Here is a 24,527-nt window from a genome sequence, read left to right as displayed (position 1 = left end):
AAAAGTTTCCATGGACCCCATCCTCCTCGACGAATAAAATTGCAGTTAACGTCAACGCAGCGAGGGGGCTCGAAATCGTCACGTGTTTTGCACATGATGCTGCTTGGGATATCGATTAAGATGTGATGGCTTTGAAGCTTTAATCGATTTTTTTCTGGGGGAGGGAGGGCAGTATATTGATGCAGAGTTATGCAAATCTATGTGTACTTTGTGAATTTGAGATATTATGCTAGAAATGAGAGTTTTGATGATTATGAAGATAGTGGGGACTCCTTCTGTCCAGGGACCAATTGTAAATAAAGAATTTTATATTATTAAAGTTATTAAACTTGTTGTTAGGTAGTCAGCATAAATACCGTTGAAATGGAAGAGGAATGAACACGTATTCCTCCACACAGGAACGGGAAAATAAAAAATCACTGATGCCAGACAGGGGTTGAACGATCACACGCAAGTGTCTTTAACGCGTCATTGATCCACCAAATAATTATGCCCGGCGGCGATCCGGCAAGCGAATCCTCGGGATTTCGATGGCGGACGATCGATCGGAAGCAACGAGAGCCGTCATCTTTATCGAGCCAGGGAATCTGACTGCCGGAGGCAGTCGTCGGGAGATGAGCAGGAAGAGAGTGGACGTTCGTCGAGATTTAATGACTTGTACCACCGAAAGGCAATAAAGAGGAACAAAGGGGCGGGGTAAATGAGGCGAGGGGGATGCGAGCTTCAACTAATTACCAGTGGTATTAAAAAAAATCGAGAGAAGACGGTCCAGAATAGGAGTTTGCTGGAAAATTGGTTAAGTAGTTGATGGATTATGACTGTGAAATATTGTTTCGTTATTAATTCTGCAGCTTCTATTGTCGGTGCAAAAATCCTTTCAAGTTACAGTAGAATTTTCTAAGAAATATCAGATATATTTAAAAGTTATAACGGAATTTGTACAGTCCCACAGGCCCGACTCGTGCCTCTCTTGTGCTTTAGACCAGGGGAGGCGAACCTTTTTATCTGCGCGTGCCAAAAATTGATGAATAATATTTATCGAATTGCTGGCGTGTCCGGCAGTTTTTAATAGGGGAAAAATTAATAGAAAAATTAACATAGATTTTCATAAGAATTAACCAGAGTTGGGCATTAACTAAAGAAAAAAGATTTAAATAACGGATCAAATAAAAGTTACTTAAACTTTAGATTATTTGACGATCAGCTTATAGAACAGATAATTGAAGAATAGTGATTAAAAAAAAACACTAGCGTCTCGAAAACTCATATACCAATGGAAAGAATACAATATTTGCAAACTCTTAGCAAGCCAAGGGGATTGAAACTTCAAACCATTCCACTCTTCGCATCACTATCAAACCTACCCTCGACAAAATAATCCTCCTAATCAACCACTATCCGGTTCCCCAAAATGGTGTCCATGAACTGACCAACAGCACGCCCCCGAGCGCGGCTCGTCAGGAAAGGGCCCGGGAAAAAGAGGACGAAGAAGAAGCGCACGAATCATTCCGTGCCCCGAAGGGCGGTGGGTCGGGGTCGGGGGAGAAAAGGCCCTCTCTTTGAGTAATGTCTTCCTAATTACAATCCTCGCGTTCGAAGCATGACACACGGCACTGTCTACCGTCGGGGAGGAACGGGTTCTCGGACGGGGGCCCGCTCGCCCAGAAAAACTGGGATCCTTAATTCATTATGCGGCTATAAAAAACTTTAACGGCCGAAATCTGGTGCAGAGAGGGGGGGGGGATGAGGCCCGGGCCCCGCCAGCCACGCTTTCTCCCGCGGCGACTGCGGCCGGGGGACTATTCAGCGATAACCCGTCAATCTCGCCCGGGGAAATAAAGCGCGGGCCCAGCGAGAGCGACGCGAAAAGGAAAGCGCAAAAACGGGGCCCCGAGGACCGGGGCAGATTGATTGCCCGGGCGGACGTGACGCCGCGGATGTTTGCTAAATTACCGCCTAAGACGACGAAACGCGCGGTGTCTCGCGCTCGTTTAATGAAATACAGAGAATGAATGGCTGGACGCTCGTTACCCGGCTGGCATAACGACGCCGGGGTGTGTCGGAGGGTGAGCTAGGCGCGAGGCAGACGAGCGCGATTGTTGACGCTCACCCCCGAAATCCAATTAATTCCCCCCCGGTGCGGTTGATTAACGCGACGGGGAAACGGGACTGCTCGCTCGCTAATGCGAGAAAGAGGGAAGCGAGCGTCTGCCTTGCAACGAGGAGAGGACGAACGAGCTGCGCTGGGATACGAAACACGCGGTTCTGATTATTAATGAAGTGTCTTTGTGTGGAACGAAACGTATTAACCGGTAGGCTCGGATAGACGGCGTGTATTTATTATCAGGCCAGCAGAGAACGGGGGGGATTTATTCGTAGGTGTTTTCAAGGGCTTCGTTTTCTGGATGAGTACCTTCGAGCAATGATCCTGACTATTTCAAGCATTCCTATTAGCAGGGCAACTGCTCGGAGCGGCAAATCTTGGGCTGCGTAAAATTCGTCGATTTGTAAATTATGAACACAGGCAAATTGAAGTCCAAGCGAACAGTGGGCAAGAAGTTCCGTTCAATTTCCATTCCTCTGCTCCATTAACCGATGCCAAAAGAATCGCCAAGCAACACCGCAGAAACTTCGTACACTGTGATCTCCATTCGGCTCTGCATTACCAGCTGGCGCAAGAAGCGAACCGCCGATGTTAAGGCAGAGGATTAGATAACAAAAAGTCCCGTCTGGTTTTTCCGTTTCCCCTGTAAACTGCCGATACCGATCGGTTTCCTTTTGCGCTAACGGTGAACGGCCCCCCTCGTTACCCATGGCCATAGCGATTTTTCCTGGTTCACGGGTGATCGAGCACGGCCGCGGTGTGTTCGCCACTTATTTCCATGTCAACGACGCCACCGCCGATTGACAGCGCGTTCCCCGCCGCAATATCATAAATCGAATTCCGGCTGATAATGCGGCGAGATAAACGGCAGGAAGAGGCCCGCGTATGAAGAAAATCATCGAGGTGTGTGGGCACCATGCTGGGCCCGATTCTCCGCCGGACTATTAATTAAACGCCGACTACTGCCTGTCCACCGGTTAATTGCAAACCCATTACAACCGCGCGGAGTGCACGTTACGCGGAACCGACGCTGGGTTTCTATCGTTCCGCGTGAAACCCGATGATTTCCAGCGTTTCCACCATTCCACGTGATTTGACGGGACGTCCTCGAAAGACGAGGAGAAGGCACTTGGATTCTTGGGGTCGCACAGTGGTTCAAAATGCGATTCTAGCTGAACCAAATTATTTTTGTCGTTATCTTTTCCTGTTATTTTCAATGATTTTTTTCCAATTTATTTATGATTATTCTTTGCTCGTTATTTTGTGAAAGTAAATATACAGGTGTTCCTGATAAAAGTTAATATTTCCAGAATATAATCAATTGGTTTAATGGAAAACTGACAAACAATGTGTGTAGAATAAAAATTGTGCAAAGAATTAGGAAGTGCTGCAATATTTAGTTTCTCTGGTAGGTACATTGATAAACTGATTAATAGAATTTAAGGACAGCTTTTGTAGGTTCTTGAAATTCGGAGATTTCCTTAAAAAAAAATTCTCAATTTCTCGATGATCGGTGTAAATTTTGCGGGCAGGTTGGGTACAGCTACTTTCTGTGCGAAGATGGAGAAAACTGGGGGGACAGAAATCTTATTCAGCGAGTCTTATATTTTTGTGACCCACTGATGCAATTGCAAGCTGCACCTGAACTGTATTTCCCTTAATATTTTGCACACGAAAGTCTTAAAGTTTAAATATAGAAATTAATTATTCTCTATATTAATAACCTGCTTCGCGACAATTGCATAGATTTTCAATATTCTTACGATTTCTCTGTAAATCGATGAAACGTCTCGACAAGAATCCCCTGCTCGAATATAATTCACTTGACGAAATTCCACAGTGGATTAGAATGAAACGAAGCGTATCGAATCAGTAGACGCTGTTTCGATTGCAAGTAATCTTCATTTGAAGGGGAAGAATGGTAAAGAGGTGAACGTGCCCGGCTGGGAGGATTCAAAGAGGCCCGCCGAAATGCTTTCGAGACAACTGTCGATCGATCGATATCAACGTGTAACGCGCAGTCCGAAACATAAATTCTCTCCGGACCATCAATTATCCCGGAGGAATTATTAATAATCCTCGGTGTTCTGGCAGTAGGGCTTGCTCGATACATCGTACGGGGGCCCTCCAATCGCAAGCTGCGCATCAGGGTAACTCATTCTCGAAGAATCAGCAGAGGGGGAACGGCTTACGAATGACAAGTTCGCCCGGAGATACGAAATGGAAATAAGAAAAAAGATCGCTGATCGACGTCCTCCCAGGATACTTATTCAGGCGCAGCGTACCCTACAGGTGTTCGCGTGGAATGCTTTGAGAACGAGATCGTGAACGAGCTGTCTGAAAGAAATGTCTGAAAAGACCTGCTCTCCCTCCATTCAAGCATCTTTCTTCGGTGACCCACTATTCAGGCATACATGTTACGTTCCCCTACTTACAGCACGAACGGACAAAAATTTACTGTTTTTCTTGGAAAATTTACAATCCCACTGAACCATTGTTTAAGGAGTAATAAATTATTCCGATTGAGATCTGACGAATCTGCTTTCTGTAAGAACTTTCACTAATCTATTCCTTTATACTTTCTTCCCCTTGCAATTTAAACTACAAAAATTGTAATTTGCGAAACGGAGAGATGCTTAATAAATAACCATGTGTCTGCACGCGGATGAAAGTTTAATTATACCCTGCCGCAAGTGCCATCATTTCCCACAACAGCGATCGAGGGCAGTTGCAATCGATACTTCATGGCGCGGTTGCATTCAGATAAGATTGCAGCAACGATCAGGGATTCTTCGTTCATGATAGATCAATCACGGTCGACGACAACAGCAATAACGGGAAGGGAGTAACAGCATGGACGTGGAAGCACGCAGGATGAATGAATCCAGCACCGAATTAATCGATCGCAATCGATCGATTCCCGTGCGTCAATCTACCCCGTGCGGGATTTCAATTTGCACGAACTGTGGGGGCTTTCTCGCACGATCCCGCACATTAATCTAACAATTATCGGCTGTTCTCGATCTCTTCGGTTAAACGCACACGCCTGCGCACTATGGTTTCGGGAATCGGACTTTGGAAACTGTTATAAGCTTATCGAATTATCAATCCTCGGAGCTGATACTTTCCTTCTTTTCTACAATAAATAAGTTACACACTTTAGTTAAATATTATTCTTATTCTGAGCGATAAAATAAGGATAATATCTCCTAATTAACCCTTCGTGGTCACGCGGGGTGTATCGCACGTATTTGCCAATATTTTGGGGAATTTTTAGATCTTAATATTAAAATTTAAAAATCTGGTGAATTTCAGCAAAAAACATTGTTTTCTCCGCTACTATTTTTTAACTATACAAATTTTATCGTATCAAAATTCACATTCCTAATGCAATCAAGTGACCAAGTTGTGATTATAAGAAGAGATGACACCATGGAGGGTTAATTACCTAGCAAAACGAAATTCTAAATTTGTTCTCAATTCTACTAATCCTGAATTCTAATATCTAAGCGGTTACAAGAATCGTAAAAAATTCGCTGCGAGCCTTTTCTCCTGGTAACCGAAACAGGAAATTGAGCAATCTATTCTGTTCCTCGAGAGTAAAAAGGGAAGCCAATCAAATTATTAAATATCGATCAAACGAGCCAGTGACGCAATGCCCACATAGTTAAGCATTTCTTCCTGGACGTCGACGGGTATAATTCATTTCCTTTACGCAACGATGGCCGTGTATCGGCCATAATGAGATATTGTACATTCTGAATTATACGATCGCGTAACGTGGTCTTGAGCTCGCGTTTTTACGTACAGATTCGAGGGGATAGCAGAGTGCCGTCGATTAACTCGTCGCTGCATTGTACTGCCCACGCCGACGGGACCGTGTTAACACGCGCAGGTCATGCAAAACACGCGTACACCGACCCGCGTAAGATCGTGCATGACTAGATAAAAATTGTCAAGCGACGTATTGACCCCGCGAGATCGACGAGGTCATCGTTTGATCTCATCGGTATCTGATTTAAAATCCCGCGAGCACAATGACGAAACGTCGCTGGCCGACAAAGGCAGCGAAATCACGCATCGACAGTGGAATAACACTGTCCATCGCGAAGCTTACTCAAACATCTTTAAATGGAATGTGACTGACAGTACTGCCAAGCGTAGTCGAACGAGTGATTATTAGATTACTTTAGCAGAGAACCGAGCGTCGAATCGCTGGCAAATAAATTTAGAGCGAAGCAACGAGATTCAGGTCGAGAGATTCGCTAAACGGATAAGCGAAGGTATTGTAAATTTATTGCAGTTTCAACTCCCAGCGATGTTTGGCACGAATTGTTCAGATTCTTTGGCAAGTAGAACGAGCAACGATCATTTATTACTCCCCCAAGTGTTTTAATACAGGGATTAAACCGTGCTGCGATAAAGTCCATCAGATACGATCTGCGAGATATTTTTCTTGCCCGTTCATGCGCTAAATCATCATCGAGAGTTTTTAGACCGGCCGAATCATTAATAACCGTGCCCGGCGAGGCACCACCGCGAGGCGAGGGCACGCATTACTTTCGTTTCAAAGCGGGATTCTGCTCGAAACAGTTCGAGATTGTACTGCTCAGCTGGCTGAACGTGCACGATCCTTTTACGTCATTTAACAGCGTACCAGTAAACTAATGGTGGTTATAAACTACACCGTTCTGCCTCTATTCATTGTTACATGAGCCACTATTTTCTTTCGTAATAGTACGTCGACTTTTCGATTAAATACCATTCATATTCCCCTTTATTTTATGTTAATCAATCGTCCTCAGTGGTAGAAAAATAATTAAAGTAAGACTACGGTGACCATCTCGCGAAGACCAGGATCAGTAAACAATAAAAAAAATTTCTGAATTCTCAAATTTCAAATTAACACGATACTTTGCTCCAAAACAATTAAAATTAATATTAAAATTATAAGATTAAATATTAAAAGTAATAATTGTAAATATTGAAATTAAAATAACACTTCAAAATCCCTTCGAAGAAGTCTTCTTCGCCTAATTATTACCTTTCGATAGTTATACAAACAGAAAATCGATCGATCCTTTCATCAACTCCCCAAAAGCTGAACCTCTAGATCAAAGATCAAGCTCCTCGCCCATCATCCCCATCGTCCGTAGCGATTGGGCTCGAAAAGTCCGCAGAATCCGCAAGATTGAGAAAATTAGTCGTACTCACCCTGCTCGCACTCGTCGATGTCCTCCGAGCAGTCCACCCCCTTGTAGCCAGTGGCGCAGGAGCAAGTGAAGGATCCATTGATGGGGCTGGTGTCGCAGATCGCGCCCTCGTGGCAGGGGTTCGATGTGCACGCGTCGTCGAGATGGCAGAGCAGCCCTGGAAGACAAGAAACAGGCGATTCATCATCCGATTGTCCTGTCGCGCGGGCGAAAAATCCACGCAACCGGAGGGCGGCCATTTTGAAGGGGCCCCGGCGCGTTAATGCTGCCGGTTGCGTGCGTTTCTAGGACAAAAGTGTCGATCGTCCAACACCAAACACGGCGTCCGCTGCCAAAGATGGGCATCATTAAGGCCTGTATCGCGTAACCTAGCCAGAAATGTTGCACTCGGGGATCGCAGAAGAGTCTGGGGGACACGGAGAGACGGAGAGAGGCTGGTGACAAATCCCAGCGACTCTTGCCGGCCGATCTGTGCCCCCGCGGGCATTGGCGTTCAGTAAATTATAAGAAATACCGGTGTGCTTACACGATAGGACGGCTTAATTGCTCCCTGAAGCGAAGCGGGCGAGGAAATTCGAGGAAAGTCGAGGGATTAGGTGAAACTGCTTGGAAAGTGTTGCTGATGCGTTCAAGCTTCGTGTACTATGCTGCGTTCATTTTGAATTTATAGATTTCGGAGTATATTAAATTAAATATATTTAAATCTAAAATTATGATCACGCTAAGAGAATCATCCTCTAATTATCTCATCCACGATTAGCTCTAATTAGTTGTCGGATATCTGCGATGTCGAAGCTTTACACTTAAGGGCTTTATTGCCATTTTTTCGACGCATAAGTGGAATTTATTTCCGTCAATAAACTATTATTATAATTATACTGTTCATTATTTCTTAAAATTTTTAGAACTAAAGCTTACCTATGCACAACGATTCGAGGTGGTACTAATATCGACTATAGGACTCTACTATATGGCGATTCACAGTACAAAGAATGTAAATACTGCAAATCAATAAGCAGAGAACAGATGACAGAAAGTAGCACATCGCAGCATTGTAATGAAGGATGTTTCAGCACAAATTGCTGTCGTGAAACTGAATCCTAGGCTCTACTTGACGCGAGTAGTTTACGTCCCCTCGTTGTGATATAATGTGTCCTAACAGTACCCTAGCTATTGAAAATAAGCTATTCCGATTATTCACACCAACTATCATAGATATATCGGTATGCACTGTATCTTCAAACCGTTCTCGCAACAGTATCTACACGACAAGAGTATCGAAGGCACTTATCCAGCGAAAGATCTCATAATTCGGTGCGCATTGAAACAGGACGTTGCATTTGTGCTCAGTTTTGTACAACACGTTTGGGATGCGCTTAATGCTCGAATTTATCATGGCCAGATATCATCTGCAGGCGTGCGAGACGTGTAAAAAGTGTACCCTTTGTTGGCCACTGACACTGCTACCTTCACGCACGGATCTCGATAACGGGACATGTATGTCTAGGATGTTCGTATATAAACCAGAGTAAACCGCGGTGCAGATGCACGATTACACCCGCGACTAACTGTAACTGCGTCCATACGCGCAAGAAACGGAGCCCCCAGGCTTCAACGCAGACCTCGAGACGCCATCGTTATGCGTACGTACGTATTGTAAATCCGTTAACCTCTGCCGCGTTGTTAAAACTGTTCCGGAGCAATGGGATCGTAAATCTGGCGCTAAGCCTCATCGACGTCCTGTGAACGCCTTCCAAGAATCTCCGAGGGGATCTTAGATCGCTATTCTAAATTCATTGAAACATCCAACTACAGTAGGTAGAATGAAACGTACGAACAGGAAAATTTAATTTACTTTTCGCGTCTCCTTTTGTTATAACTCCTTCTCTGTTACACGAATTCTATTCACTAAAGTTGCGATCTATACCTAATGACCTACCTTCTAATTTTATATTTCAAAAATTCTATCCATTAAAGTTATGATTTGCACCTAATGATCTAACCTTTTATTTTCGGTTCAATAAATTCTATCTACTAAAGTTATGATTGTACCTAATGACCTCACTTCTGCCTTTTGATTCCGCGAATTTCATCCACTAAAAATATGATTTATACCTAATTTGCTAACTTTTTATTTTTTATTTCACTAAAGTTATGATTTGTACCTAATGACCTAACTTCTGCCTTTTTATTCCACGAATTCTATCCACTAAAATTATGATTTATACCTAATTTGTTAACTTTTTATTTTTTTATTTCACTAAAGTTATGATTTATACCTAATGATCTAACTTTTTATTTTTTATTTCACTAAACTTATGATTTGAACCTAATGTGACCTAACATTTCCTTGCTATTGCAAATTCTATTCACTAAATTTCATATCTACAGCTCTGAAACACCCTTGGCGCTACTTTTTGAATCCCTAATAATCAGGTCACCTTTCAACCCCAATCCCCAAAAAATTCCACTCGCTATGCAATACGTATGTACCATCGGCACTTGCTTCCAGCAGCAAAGCCTCGTACAACGGGATCAACGAAACACGACATTCCACGCGTTGAAGTCTCCCGGACTCGCCCTCCCTCGTGCTCACCGCAAGCTGCGAGGTCCGCGCGCGAATTCCTTTATTCAAGATTTCCCGAGCTTGCGCCGCGGAAAAAAGTCACCGCGCGGCGCGCAGGGGTCTCGGAGGAATTGCAACAATGCCGAGGCGGTAGAGGGATGCCTGTATTTGGCGATCGCCGTCGGGACGATCGATCTGAAAACCGTCCGCCGCGGCCCCTCGGGTAGGAAAGTAAGGACAGAAACTCGTTTTCAGTCCTCAAGGTCGTCGGTCTCGGTAAGGCTAGGCTGCCGGGGCCCCCGGAATCCCGAGATTCCGAGGGACCCTTCTGCGTCCGCGGGGAGGCTGCATCATATTGTTGCACGTGCAGATGCACCTGCCACGTCGATCCCCTCGCGGTGCATAATACCGACACGATCCCAGCCGCGGCCTTGTTACGGAAACTTTGTGTCGGTTTCGAGCTAATCCACTCTGTTCGCTGAAACGCGCCGGCCCAGTGGCTGGGGAATGACTTATCCTGGAGTCGGAGGAAGAAACGACTTGGGCATTACTTTCTTCAATGATCGCATGGATGCTCGAGTTGAGTCAGCGTTTAATAGAAGTAGCGACAGATTTGAAAGCATCGCGAGCATTTTTGTTTGAATGAGTTTGATGGATTGTAAAAGCGTGAAGTGTTGGGATGATTAATTGATGGTCGAGGAGTATTGCAGATGGTTCAAATTCAACAGAGGGAATATAAGGGGTTGTGAATTGTTACTAAGGCTTCCCATATCGCCCAAGTCGATTCTTTTTTAGCTCCCATAGAGTGGCGCACTCAGAGAGAGACCAAGGGACCTGGCACCCCTCAAAGAAGGGGCGTTGTAAGAAGAAAAGAACACCGAATTTTATTCTTTCAATAAATTTGTATAACCGCCTGATGAATTTTATTGAATTTGCATTGGATATATTTTTATTCGCTGAACTCGACTCCCCCCAAAATTAAGTCCTGAGTGCGCCACTGCTCCCATGGTAGGGATTTTTGTGTTCTATGTCGAATAGAGTACATGAAGGAGAATAACGCGAGGAGCTCTAGGAAGAGATATTATCATCATCCCTTATTTTCTCTTACTTTGGAATTCACATAATTATGTAGGGTTTTGTAGTACTACTTTACTTCTCTTCCATAAGTGTCCACTTCTAAATGAATCGAACTACGAAATTGTAATACACTCACCAGTCTTTCCATAGGTGCACTGGCAGTAGAAGCTGCCAACACGGTCGATGCAGGTAGCTCCGTTGAAGCAGGCTGCACCCGCGCAATCGTCGATGTTGACGCTGCAATCTAGCCCTGTCCAGCCATTCACGCATATGCACGAGTAACTGCCAGGCGAATTCGTGCATGTGGCACCATTGTGGCAAAGGGATGGCCGAACGGAGCACTCATCGACGTCCAACTCGCACTGCGTGCCCGTGTACGACGGCGGACAGAGGCACGAGTATTCGTTCACCCTGTCCATGCAGGTCGCGCCATTTTGGCAGAGATTACCTGGACAATCGTCGATGTTCTCTTCGCACTGATCGCCTCGAAAACCTGCAACATAAAAGAAACGTGTCGTGTTAAACAGAAGTTTGGATATTTGTCATTTCTTCATATAGGTATTATAAAAAATCAGGTATCATCTGTGGTCAGAAAAAAAGGTAATAATTAAAGAAGAGTTTCATTTAGTATTATAAATTATTGGTGGAAATATCCTAGCTGAGCTCGAAGTGTTAATACAGAAATTATTATAGAGCAAATGCAGAGGACAATTTTCATTACTGAACTGTGTAAATATGAAACTTTATAAAATATCTACTCGTAAAATTTTGCGTACGTGGCTCGTCGAAGGATTTGCACTGGAGAATCATTTTACAATCGGCTTGTGTAAATTGTGATTTAGAAGCGGTCTTCTATCAAAGAGGAGAGATTGAAAGACAAACAGACAATCACGGAGGTAGAAACGAGAACTTACAATCCCTTTACCAGCTTCGACTGTATCGATGATCGTTACGATCGTAAAGAGAACTCATTATTACGCCACGTTCCCGTGTTCATCTTGTACCTACGCTCTTCGCAAAGGAAAAAATAACTGTTTGTTACATTAAAACGAGCCTGCGGACGCAGGAGGTTTTATTGTTCGACGAATTTATAGGAGAATAAAAGGACGAGGGCAGAAGCAGGAACGATCCAGGCGCTCCAGATAAAGCGATAGAGCTCGATGACCGTGAAATCGATAGCTCGATGCACCGATCGATCGATTCTACGAATAAACGGCGAGCAAATAGATAGGCAAGACTTTCCCTGGACGATCAGCCGGAGCAAGATTCTAACCGTTAAATCGAAGAAAGATTCAAGAAAAATTCTCCAGAGTGCCGCAAGAAGGCGGTATCTTTTAATTAAAACGGAAAATTACCGTGCCTTCGCAGTTTGCAAAAACAGCTGCATAGGGAAGAAGCGAGGTGCTAGGTGATCGACAAAATCGAGGTAGCATGAAGTTAGTTCAGTTATTTGCAAGTCGACTGAATCTTGTTGCTGGAGAGCACTGTCTTCTGCAGGCTGTCGTCGAAAGCGGTGGAACGAGTATTTGCTCTGTCTAACCGCAGTTGACTTGATTCAATGAAGTTATGTATATTTGGGAATTGTATTTTGGAGGAAAGCAGCGATCAATGGAAGGAACATTGATAATGTGCAAGTGGTATTCTGATGATGATAGTGCGATGTTGAATAGAAATCTTAAGTCAAATTAAATAAACATGTAAAATAGTGAAATTTCAATAAAACGATTTTGAAATCTTTAACTACTTCTCTTTCCTTAATTTTTACATTTAATTTTGTTCACAAAAATATAATTCTTATTTAGAAAATTAATATTTAAAACTTATATTTATAAATCAATTAATTTAACTGATATTAAATTAAAATATTTTTAGTAAACCATGAAATCATAAGCCTCAACCTTTTAATTCATACTGAACACATTTTCAGAAATTCAATTACCCTCCAATAATTAAATTAATCAAAATATTTTTAATAAACCATTAAATCGTAAACCTCGACATTTTAATTCATATTAAATACATTTCTATAAATTCAATTTTATAAAACAATTATCTAAAGCATTTCATTTCATAAAACATATGTAATGTAAAATGGATCAATGAAAAGATCAAGTGCACATATGGATAACTCAGAGAAAACTGAGCCACGAGCAGAAATAATTAATACAAAGTACCTTCACATCATCCACTCCTAAAAAATGAATCTCAGCAGATACCTAAGACAATTGGACCACTACTAAAAAAAAAAAAGAACCCAGCAGCTCAGCGGACAAGAACCAGAAACTCTCGTAGCATTACCTCAACCAGCACCTCATGTCCCACATCTCCTACCTCCACTCCACCATTAAAATACACTCCACGAAATGCTGCAAAGCAATCACCGAGCTTACATAACGACTTAAAATCAGCACCACTCCCCTCGCTCCGTCCAGCATCCTCGGCACGAACACCGAGCAAAACCGAACAAGGAAATCCGGCTGATATTTCGCTCTCGATGACAGAAGACATCTTCCTCAACTCCGAGCCACAGACGCGAACACGATCCGCACACAAACACACGCCAGTACCTTCCATCCGCCCTTATCTATCCGTATCAGTCGCTGACCACCGATGCATACCTGCTCGCGAGCCATAGTTACCAACTCTAATGGCGCGCATAATTTATGCTCGATAGAGCGGTTAACTAAACTTCCTATGCATCTGCACTGGTTGCTACACGTGATATACAGTTTCGTTGGGGGAAAAAGTGCCTATCCCCGGCGTACATATGTATAACCGCCCCGGCCACGACGTTATTATACCGCGGTCGACAAAGAGGGGGCGGTAACATTAATATTAAAGCGATGCAAAAGTAAATCGGCCGTTCCGCGTGCGCCATTATCCCTCCGAGGGAGCCACACAACGTCGGCCGACTCTCCTCCGTTCCAAGAAATAATTTCACAGTCGAATCTTAACTAGCGTTTGGCGTTTCACTACGAGCCTACGACGAAGGCGATCACGATCGTGGATTCGGTACAGGGCAGCCGAGAATTCGGTGGCTGGATCTGAAGAGGTCGATAACGTCGGTACAGTCGACGAAGCGTGTCTTCGGCGACTTCTTTCCTCCAGCTTTCTTTTTCCTTTCATTCCAGAGGCATGTCCCACCGAAATCGCTGCTAACCGATTTCACGAGGCAACAGATGGCCGCGCGCGGGGCTTCCAGGCAGAATTTCGGCGGTGATTCGAAACTGGAATCGCGACGAGGTTTCCCAGCTTGGGTTACCGGATTACAGGGCACTGGCTCGTTGCTTTGCACGTGGGACTCTTGCGTCGTAAAACTCCAGATCACGGTGCTTTCCTGCTCGCCAATTTGCGCCGCGTCTTGGCAAACCTCGTGCCTCTACGCGCGAAGGTTTCACCTTCCTTATGCCTTCCTGACGGCGTTAAATCGATGCTTTACGAGGTGCCCGCGGGCTGTCCCCGAAAAAACGGAAGTGCAGCCGCGGCGAGACCGCCCGGCGTTTCGTTTTCTCTTCGGGGGTCTTGGAACAAGGGAAATTGTAGCGATAGGGCGACGAAAAACTGCAGCTATTCTTGTTTCACGGGGTAAGAAACACGGAGGAGGACGTATGAACACGTCGCGGATCCAGAGCGAATCGATTGCTGCTAATATCGATACCGAAGAGGACAAAAGGAGGGACGAAATTTGCTTGGGCGTTTCGTTTCGCGTTGATGTCGCCCCGTTTCTCTCTTCTTGCGCCGTGCTGGTAACAAAGAAGAGAATGCATGCAAGAACTGTCACCCCTCCGCGGAGGAATTGAGACCATCGGGTGACTGAAAGTGTAACTAACTTTCTATTGTTTGCAGGTATCGCTGTGGCGGAGGAGAAGCTTGCAAAGAAACAACTCCGTGCAATATCTCTGAAGAGAATATAATAGTTGGTGTCTCCACAAAGAAGAAGTAAACGAAATAAATTTCATAACTGCTCTTCTTATCGCACTTTAATTTTACATCACCTGAGATTCGTTTCGCAGCTAGAAATCCATCTCCCCAGCAACTATTGCACCCGCTAAATAACTAAATACAGATCGCACCATTCAGAAGCTTGAATGTGCTCAAGGATCCCCATTTCTCCCATCGAGCAAGGGCTCATTTCCATAAGGGTGTAGCCTTCGCTTCCCAGAATTCTACCGAACACCAGCCAAGTCCCATCGCGTTCCGGAACGACGATGAGAAGTGTCTAATCCCGCGGTGACTGTGTGCACAGTGGAAAGGTGAACGGATCGTCAACGATGGTTCGCGTGTATGACGAAACAGAGACAGAGCAAGGGGAGGGGATTACGCGAGCTGGCGGCGGTGCGGGTGCGATGGACAAGGAGGGAACGGCTCCACCACTTATAAATCAACTTGAACGGAGGCCCATAATTGCAATTGTCCATGAGCCTCACCCCAGATCGAAACGATCGGGGATCGTGTGTGCGTGTAAATCCCTGCGAGTCCGAGCGGTGTCTGCGTGCGGAACGGGCCCTATTCGACGAAGGATACGTATCCGTTACTTCGTTACAGATGCAGGGCCGTAACGAGCGGAACACCGGTATAAATTCTCCGTGTACGCTCCGCTCCATCCTTCTGCCTGCTCGTTTTCGGTGGTTGGAACCCCGCTTCGACGCAGGCTCCCCCATGCCCCCCCCCCCTTTCCCATGGCTCTTTAGCGATACGCCAACCCTAGCTGAAAAACCACTATGGGGTAATTCTTGCCTAATGGTCGAAGCGGATAGGAAGGAGGCGAGCGGCTCGACGCCATTTCGAATCTGACGATGAAATGATGGGAAAGGAGCGCTCGAGGGTAGCCGTTCGTGATCGAGAAGGATACGAGCAGAGGGAGCAAGGTCGGGCGCTCCCGCTGGAATTTCGAGAATCCTGTAAAGCCCTGGCAATTAGTCGGTGGTTCAGGGTACTTGGAATGATTTCATTCACCTTCGGAGAGGAACGGAGCTTCGGCCGCGGGGGGAAAAAGGAGATCGACCCAACGGGCTCTGCTCCACCCGCCCCCTCTGAGCGTTCCAGCGGAATTCAAGGATTTCGACCTGTTTCCTGCGGCTCGGGCTGCGCGAGGAAACGGGGAAAGGAGCCCCGCGGCTCTCCAGACTTGCGCGGTTCTCACGTTGAAAAAAAGGTGGAAACCCCTTTGACCCTTGCGTCGGTGCACCGTCGTGGCTTCTTTACCACGGGGATATCGTTCTGTTTCCTCGGACTAGGAAGTGTCCTTCCGATCTGTAACGCAACGCTACTGTTTCCTACAGAAATTGCGGGGGAGCGTGTGGTTGGAGCTTCGGAGAATTAGCAACTTTAGGGAGGAAGAGATGTTCGCGAATAATTATGTAACGATCTGTGAAAACTTTCCCTAAGCTACTCGAACCGTAGCCTGACATTTGCGTCGCCGAGTCTGACTCACTCTGCTCTGAGCCACCATCCGAAGCCGAAAACGATGGAACTTTGCAGACCTGCCTGCACAGCTCAAAGTACCAATTCTTTGCACCAGTGAGGCTCTTCATACATTTACTTCGGCACTGCGAGTGGCTGTGAGTGGCGATTTGCATCCTGTTCGGGCTAAAGTAGTATCCGACTATCCCCGAATGTTCACTGGGTGAAAAAACCAAGCCCAGAGAGTTCACTTTGTACAAACGTTGAAGGGGCATTCTTCAAAAGCTTGAGCCACTCAAAGTCTCACGAGGAGAGTACTTTAGGTGTCCGCCTCCGGTCATTTTGATTTTTGGATACGTTATAGAGGACCGAAAAATAAGAAATACGTGTTTTTTTATTTTTCCCCGTTTTCATATTTGGGGGGTGAAAACTGCGTTGAAAAATGATCGGAGGTGGACACCTAAAATACTCTCCTTGTCGGTAGTAAGTTTTATAGTACACCCATCTATCAGCCGTCCATTTCCTAAGCTCCGACAAAAATCCTCACCCAGCATTTCTTACCACACAGCTCTCCGAGCCCTCCACCTTCCTCTAATTGCGCAAAGAGGTCCCCTTTCTCTCTCTCCCTATCTCTCCATCACCACATGTTTCTCTTCTTTCACCTTTCTCCGAGCGACTCATTCTTCCTCGCCGCAGAACCCCTGTCTCTGTTTCTCCATTTAGCGAGCACTCTCCCAATCATACGCGCTCCTCTCTCAGCCTCACCTTTCCTCCTTTCCTCTGTCACTGATCCACCCTCTCACCCACTCCCCCACCGCCCCATTCACTCCTTCGTTTCACAGATCTCTCTCTCTCTCCCCCTGGCTCTCCTTTCTCTGCCCCTCTTCCAACGGCGTGCTCTCTCGTCCCTCCCCCCTCGCTCCCCTCCCGCGGCAACACAGTGCTTCTCAGCCTGGCAGAGGTGTGGCAACGTCGCGAGAGCGGGTGTGCGTCGGCCGCAGGCCATGTGGTGGGGACTGTGGGAAAATTCTCATGCCGCCGACTGTGGCCAGCGGTGCTCAACCGGCGGAGTGCCGCCCTTCGACTTCCTGCTTTCACGCTCCAACAATCGTTTCGCCGTGGCGCGCAAAAGAAGCGGGCGTCCCTCCGAGCGCCCGTCGCGAGGAGGGCTCTTCGACGAAATTTTCCTGGCGACGCGAAACGCTACCCAGCCACCTTCGCGAATCGAAGGCGCACGAGCGTGCAACGATTATTCCCGGGACACCTGTTATCGAGATGGGTAATCGACCCGTGAAATGAAAGCGGAGCCCGTGTCTCGCGGGAGAGATCTGCGGCAACGATCGCTCGGCCGGCCTCGGGATTAGCAGCGGTAAATGGAGTAAACGCTGGCTGGGTCATCTACCCTCGATTATTTTAATGAATCCGAACGCGAGGATGCCGTAGTGTACGGTGCAAAGACAATGGCAATTAGTAGGTCGCTAAAAATCTGCAGCGGAGGATGAGCGTGCGCGGAAAAAGGAGGCTTTGTTACTCTTTTGCACATCAGTGGAAGCCTGCATTGCACGTTTCTGGTAATAACGCAAGATGAAAGCAGATAACTATCGAAGATTAGGTTGGCTAAGATTATTAGTCTCCTAGCAGGGAGAAGCAGAGGAGAGAATCGAACGTGGCGCAGCAGCACTTCCCGAGAGCGTCCATTCACGAAGGAAGGAAAGCCCGCGACACGGAAGCGGCGCGTTCCGTATCACCATATGGCGCCCTTGCCCTGGAATTTCGGAAGTGCACCGTACCGGACGGGGGTTGAGAGCCACTGGGGGGGCCCATCGGGGCCCACGAAGCGAGGAGGAAGGTTAACAGCGGCCCGTGCCTCCCCACCAAAAAGCATGGCTGGCACCGGGTGGCCACGAGCACGCCACGGGGGTGAACCATGGAAAAATTGTTTGTCCGCCGCGATAAGTGCGCTGTTGGAGGAACTTTATAATTATTAGGGCCATCGTGATACGCGGGCGCACCTGTCGCGAGCCGCGACAATTATCGGGCCAATCACAAAACCGACGACAACGAGAACATTCGGAAACCCTGGGTACGTTGGAGAAACAAATTTCCCTCGGTTATTTCCAATACGCACCGCGACAATATTAACGTTCCAAAGCAATATTAACGAAGATCTCAATCTTCATACATCAAACACGAGAACGAGCAGTTTATCAATGTCTCTTGGTACACCGCGTATGTTCGCGCGTGAAAGACAAATGGCCGGCGAGCCTTGTCAATTACAGACGTTGCTTTAAACGATTTAAAAGTGCTAAAATGTGTGTACTTTAAAGCAGCGCGAGATGTAGGCCGTGACAACATATATATATATATATATAAAGCATAACGTTATTTACGTAAGAGTGTCTTGAATTCATCAATTAACCACTCCGGAGCGGACAAGTTGCTCTCGCAACCGGGCCAGGGAATGGAGTCCCCGGGATGTGGAAAACAATCGCGGCGCAGCGTGCAGCTTATTAGCGGATTAGCGCTACTTTACAAATGGACATCGATCGCCATCCATCTCGATCGCCGGACAAGCGGCGCACATTCATGCCCATGTATGGAGTAATTATTGCAATGCGATTCGCCCCTCGTTAGACCTCTAACGAAGCACCGCGAGGCCTTAAAACGCTTTGCACGCTTGTTAGAATTCCCAAACAGTCGGTAAGGGGGGCAACGATTAGAGAGCCCTTAGAGACCCGCATGCCATGCCGCAACGATTCCCAGTCCCGGCGAGTGCATCGTTTCAGGAAAATAACCGCGCTCGTTCCTCTGGGCCCTCGACGTCATCGACTGCCGCAAAGAGGCAACATTGCCACGGAACAAGCTCACGCTGCTAAGATTTCCGCTCCAGATTTTCGAAATTCCCAGTGGATCTCCGATCGGTCAGTAGCCTAATCAAAAGACTTAAGGCTCCTAACCAGATTTTCGCGACAGCGGAATGCTCTAATTCAACTTGGCAGGCCATTTTCTTAAAGGGGTATTCTACCCAAAAATTTGATTTTTTTTTTGATTTTCTAATAGTTTAGGGTTTCGAAAATATGTCCATAAAATATTGAGGCGAAATTCGTAGAACTCCCAGAGTTATAGGGGCTTAAGGCCGCGGCGTGGCACGTAATCGTTTCCTCGACCCTTGTATCTGAAGAGGCTATGACTGCCAGCAGAGAAGAGAGGGCTGCCCAACATGATATTTTTTAAGCTGAGGAAGGTTTCCTCTACGGTCCTGGTATAGCAGATTAGGGAGAAGTTACAGAAATTAGTCGTTATCTACCGTAACTTCAGTTGTATAGGTCGTAACTTTAAACGCGTTTTTCTCGAAACAATTTTTTGAAATCGGGCGCACATTTTTCTCAAAAACTACTGGACCGATTGAGCTGAAATTTTGCACACATTCACAGTGAATGTGTACCTATAGCCCGAAGTAGAATTATATAAATAGTTTCAGTACAATCTTCCCCACGCCTTGTTTTAGCTCAAGAAAATTCGAAAAAATCAAATATAAATTTTTAAACAGCTGCGATTTCGGTAACAACGTCCGGACTTGGTTACATCTAGTTCGGGCGATAACTACACTCATATAGTTTAAAAAAATCTTTGGTACTTTCGTTTCAGATGACTAGGACGGCCGCAATTCGTGCGCCCGATGGGGTCGGTTTTTGATGACATGACCTGCGCTTCGGCGTGTAACTTGTACAAATTTCAATATAATGCATTCCAAAAATTGGTGTTGACAGTTCAAGCACTACTAAATATGCGTGCAAAACCCCTGTCCCGTAGGAGCGATAGGTTTTCCAGAATTAATTTCCAAATATCATCTTCAAAAACGAGCGTCTAGACTAGAATACCCCCTTAAAAGCGCCGTCGCGCCCCCAAAACGAGCCTGCCGCGCTGCGAACAGATTTCGATCTCGACCTGCAATCCCTCTCCTCGGTGTCCTTAGAATTCCTCCGTACCCCAATTTCCGCGGTGGAAAATCGTGTCGATTCAATTTACCCGACGATCGTATCTCCGGCACCGCGTGTATGGAAAGGAACAGATCCAAGGACCGGACGTTCGGTGCGGCCAGGATTGGGAGCGGTCGTGAGGCACTTTGTCCGAGGGCGACGAAGACAGAGCAGAGCTGTGAGAGGTAAATAATTCATAAGAGACAGCGGTGGACGTAGGAGTGGGTGACGGGGACGAGGCGAGAGCAAACGGAACGTTATCTGCAGGTAGCCCTGTTGTCCAAGTGCAGCAGGCTGGACAGCAGTAATCCACGCCGATGCATACGGCCGTGATTTGTACACAGTCGCCTGAGCCTTAATACTTCGTCCCTCTCTCGCCCGCCTCGCGTTCTTTCCCCCGCCAACCTCCCGCTCCTTCGTCCATTTTCTGGGACCTTAAAAGGTGCACGTACTCGAGAAAGGACCCACCGATAAGCGTAATTTGAATGGGTAATGGCTTCACCAAGAGGAGGGTCCCCGGTTAATGACGGGTCCAAGCGGGCTGTGGAGGGGTGCCACGGGAGAGGAGAGATCCGGGCGCCGAGATGGTGCGCGCACTGGGCCTTAATGCACTCTCCTCTCGGATCGCGATTGAGGGACGTTTTCGGGGGCCCACGGAACCGCTAGGCCCAGCAACTCTGCCCTTACCAAAACCGGATCCACTTTTCCGCGCGCATCGCTCCTGCGCGTCCGATGGAAGAAAAAAATTACCCTTTCGCCCGTCAGAGATTCCGCTGTCTGTCACCTCACCTCCGCGCTTTCTTTAATATCTCGCTCGTTAAGTAAGAAGCTTAATCAGGGGAGCGTAGACGGGGATACGCGCAGGTAATCCGAACCTCCACTCTCACGGGAGGGTTCGAAACTCCCCGGCACGAAATTTATGCGCGGCCCGTTGAAGAGCCCATGAATAATGCATGCGCGAAACGCTCCCGAAGTGTCTAATTTGAGGATATCCTTGGGAATGGAACGACGTCCCGGCACGGAATATCGCCGGGGAAGTGTCCTTTCCGATTTCTCGAGGGTCTCTGCTGGGGCGAGGGCACTGGCGCGCACACCCCCGCGCAGCTGGGTATCATAACAGCCCCGAAGATGAATCGCACGACAGAGATTCTCCAGACGCTGCTGCGGGGCCAGAAGGAGGCTCTCTATAAATAAACTTCGGTGACTGTGGGCGACGAGCTCGACGTTCTTGATGGCCTCATTAACGTCTTTCTGTCCTGTTATAAACTTCGAGTGCAAACAGGACGGTTTATTTGAATATCCAGGATGATCTTGGGAATTAAACAACTGTTTTGGAGCGGTGCTCCACTTGTTGAGGAAGGGCAATTCTTGTGAGAAGAGGGGGAATATATAGCTGTGAACTATAGTAATAATTCTGACCATCAGAATGCAAAGTTTTTTTTCTTCTATTATTTAAGCTTAAATAGATCTCTCAATAAAGAGTTTTAAAGCTACTGGATGCAAATATTCTAGATAACTTTTTCTAAAAATTTTATGATTGATGTGTAACCACGTGGTCGATCAGAGAAAGAGCAACATGTTAACATGAAAGATGAGTCCAGAAACGCAGACATCTCGTGGCAGGAGGGGGTTGGAGTTCTCACACTGGATAGTAATCGTGTAACGAAAGCAGCAGCCAGTGATTTTGTGCAACAGGTACCCACAAAACAATCAACAAGTAGTCCGGCTCGAAAAGGGTTACTTCGTTGCGTGCTATCTTCAGAAACCGGTGGCGCGGCTTGCTGCCGTATGAGAAAAACGTGGCTGCACAAAGGGGCTAAATTGCACGCGAAGTTTACAGAGCTGCTATTTAAATCGAAGGGCACGAAGCTGAGAAAAGCTTCCTCACAGTCGTTGGCGGGAACGCGGAGCGTCGCGCAACAGGTGGCATTCAACAGGTGGTTCCCCCTTTCATTCGCGCCAAATCAAAGGCACCGATAGAGGGCTCGATAGCAAGTCATTGTTTTGGGCGAATTATGATCGAACGAGATTACAGGTGCTAACGAGGGTCTTCTCTGCCAGAGTGAAATCAGAATTGCAGGGGACGACGAAACATTTGGAGAACGATTGCAAATTTTAGAATAAACTACCGGCAAATATAGAGGTGTGAAACAGCTGCGGAAGATTGAATTATGCTGAGACTATTTCGTTACAAGATTTAGTGTTTCAAGCCTGCTTCTTGCTTTCCTTTTTGCCACGTTGCAATATAAATTCCGCGAGCACCAAAGGTAACATGTATAAGGTGAATGTCCCAATTTCTGCTCATGTTCTGCAGTAAAAGTTCTTATTTAATAACAAAAACAGATACCGTGTTGTGCTCTGGGTGTAGATTTTTTTACTATTTTTAATTTTTGTTAAGTAGAAAACAGGTGATTAGATTTAGGGTCAAGTGAATCACCGTCGTGTCCGCATTTCTACTCACCAAAATTTTAGCAACATAACCTCACAATTCAATATATGCTGTAACCTCTATTTCTAGTCGAAAGCATTTTATTTTTTGTTTATCATTTTTTTATGCTTTACTGTTGTGTTATAAAACATCTCCATAAAAAATGTAACTTATTTTAATCTGAAAAGGTAACATATTATCGCTATTTTTCGTGAGCAGAAATACGGACATTTAAAGCATTATATTTAATTACAAATTACTAGTAGTTAAACATTTTGAAATATCTTTCTTAAATACTTTTCGACTGGTTGATTTATTATTAAAGAATTAATCAATTACTCTGCAAATTTTTTACACCTTCTTTATGACGAGTGCCCTCTTAAATGAGCTGAAATTGGGACATTCACCTTAGAAGATTCAAACTATGGAAAACAAAGGTTATAATTTTCATAAAACTTTGTCATACCTACACAGATTTGTTCGCGATGTTATTAATCGCCACCTGGAAACGTAATTAAAAGTGGCAAATCCGGAAGAACACTTTCTGGAAGGGGAATTTTTTAAAGTCCGCGATCGCCAGTGAAACGCGCAAGCCGCGGGGCCACGAGCAACAGGTATAAGACAATCAACAGGTTGTTCTGCATGCCAATCGCCTGGTTGTGTCTAGCTGTGGGATCTACGCTGCGCGGAGATCTCGAGAAAATGCGAGAGTGCCGGGACGGAGAGAGAGAGAGGGCGAAGCCCGGAGGTAAAAGAAGGTATACACTGGACGATACGCAGATATACACCTAAACTCCCCTTATCCCGGTCGCGAGAGCAGAAAGCGGCGAGAGGGCCTCGCGCAGGCGAGGATCCGCGCGTGTGAGCGTCCGCGCGCACACACGTGCACGTGTTACGAGTGTACAGGTACCGGCGCTCGAACAATGGGGCCGTCATGCGGCTACCATTCTTTAGGGACAATCAGTGGGGGCCCCTTTCTCGAAGGGCTGCCCCCACCACGGGCCAAGCACGGGGCCCCATGCCGCTTAAAAGGACAATCGCCTTCTTATTTACGATTTGGCCAGCTCTCCTTTTCTCGTCCCTTCGCCCGACCCTCCCCTTTCTTTCGCTTTTTCCCTCTGTCCCCCCACGCCCCCCGAGGCCCCACGTAGAGGCCGTCGAGACGGGGAACCCGTGCGCGACCTGGTCGACCGTCGAAAATCCGAGAGAGATCGCCACCACACCTCGCGACGGCTTCTCGAACGTCGCCCGGGCACCCAGCACGCCCACCGACGAATTTTTCAGGGGATTTCCCCGGGGAGAGCATAAATTTCCGGGGCCCCCGTGATACGCCCGTGATGTAATAAAAGTTTTTAGGCAGAATACTGTTTCTCGCTTCCAACCGTTTCGTGTTTTGTAATTTAAGACGACTGCGGGGTCCGTGAGTGTATTGTTCGGGTTCCCATCGATGTGCCTTGTGCAAACATGATCGAACCACCGCGACGAAACTATAAGACAGTAGCATTTCAGCGATTTCCATTAGACGAGCTTGCTCTTCGATTGCAATCACACGTATCGAGAATATTTCTGCCTTCTATATTACTTAATAAAATCTTGGCATTTTTTATTATATTGTTTTAGCACAGAACTGTGATGCTTCGAGCACCTTAGTCGGCTGATTTACATACGAATTGGAACATGCTTCGCACCTCGCATCCAACGTATTAATTACAAATGAAGATCGCAGCCAGTCGACTAGATCTAATCAGCAGCGCGG

The 24,527-nt window shown here is 46.3% G+C and overlaps 1 protein-coding gene across 3 annotated transcripts in view; it reads right to left on the bottom strand.

Moving 5' to 3' along the window:
* The window catches only part of N (neurogenic locus Notch protein), a 281,303-nt gene that overhangs the window by 104,252 nt on the left and 152,524 nt on the right, over nt 1–24,527 (bottom strand). For all 3 annotated transcript variants that reach the window (XM_076819252.1, XM_076819253.1, XM_076819254.1), the window contains 2 exons: nt 11,097–11,453; nt 7,319–7,474 (listed from right to left, as the gene is read on the bottom strand). In XM_076819252.1, coding sequence (XP_076675367.1) covers nt 7,319–7,474; nt 11,097–11,453 — 513 coding nt within the window. The remainder of the gene's footprint in view (nt 1–7,318; nt 7,475–11,096; nt 11,454–24,527) is intronic.

This window comes from Andrena cerasifolii, chromosome 8 (assembly GCF_050908995.1).
Source record: "Andrena cerasifolii isolate SP2316 chromosome 8, iyAndCera1_principal, whole genome shotgun sequence".
Taxonomy (NCBI): domain Eukaryota; kingdom Metazoa; phylum Arthropoda; class Insecta; order Hymenoptera; family Andrenidae; genus Andrena; species Andrena cerasifolii.
This window is presented reverse-complemented; position numbering and strand designations above follow the sequence as displayed.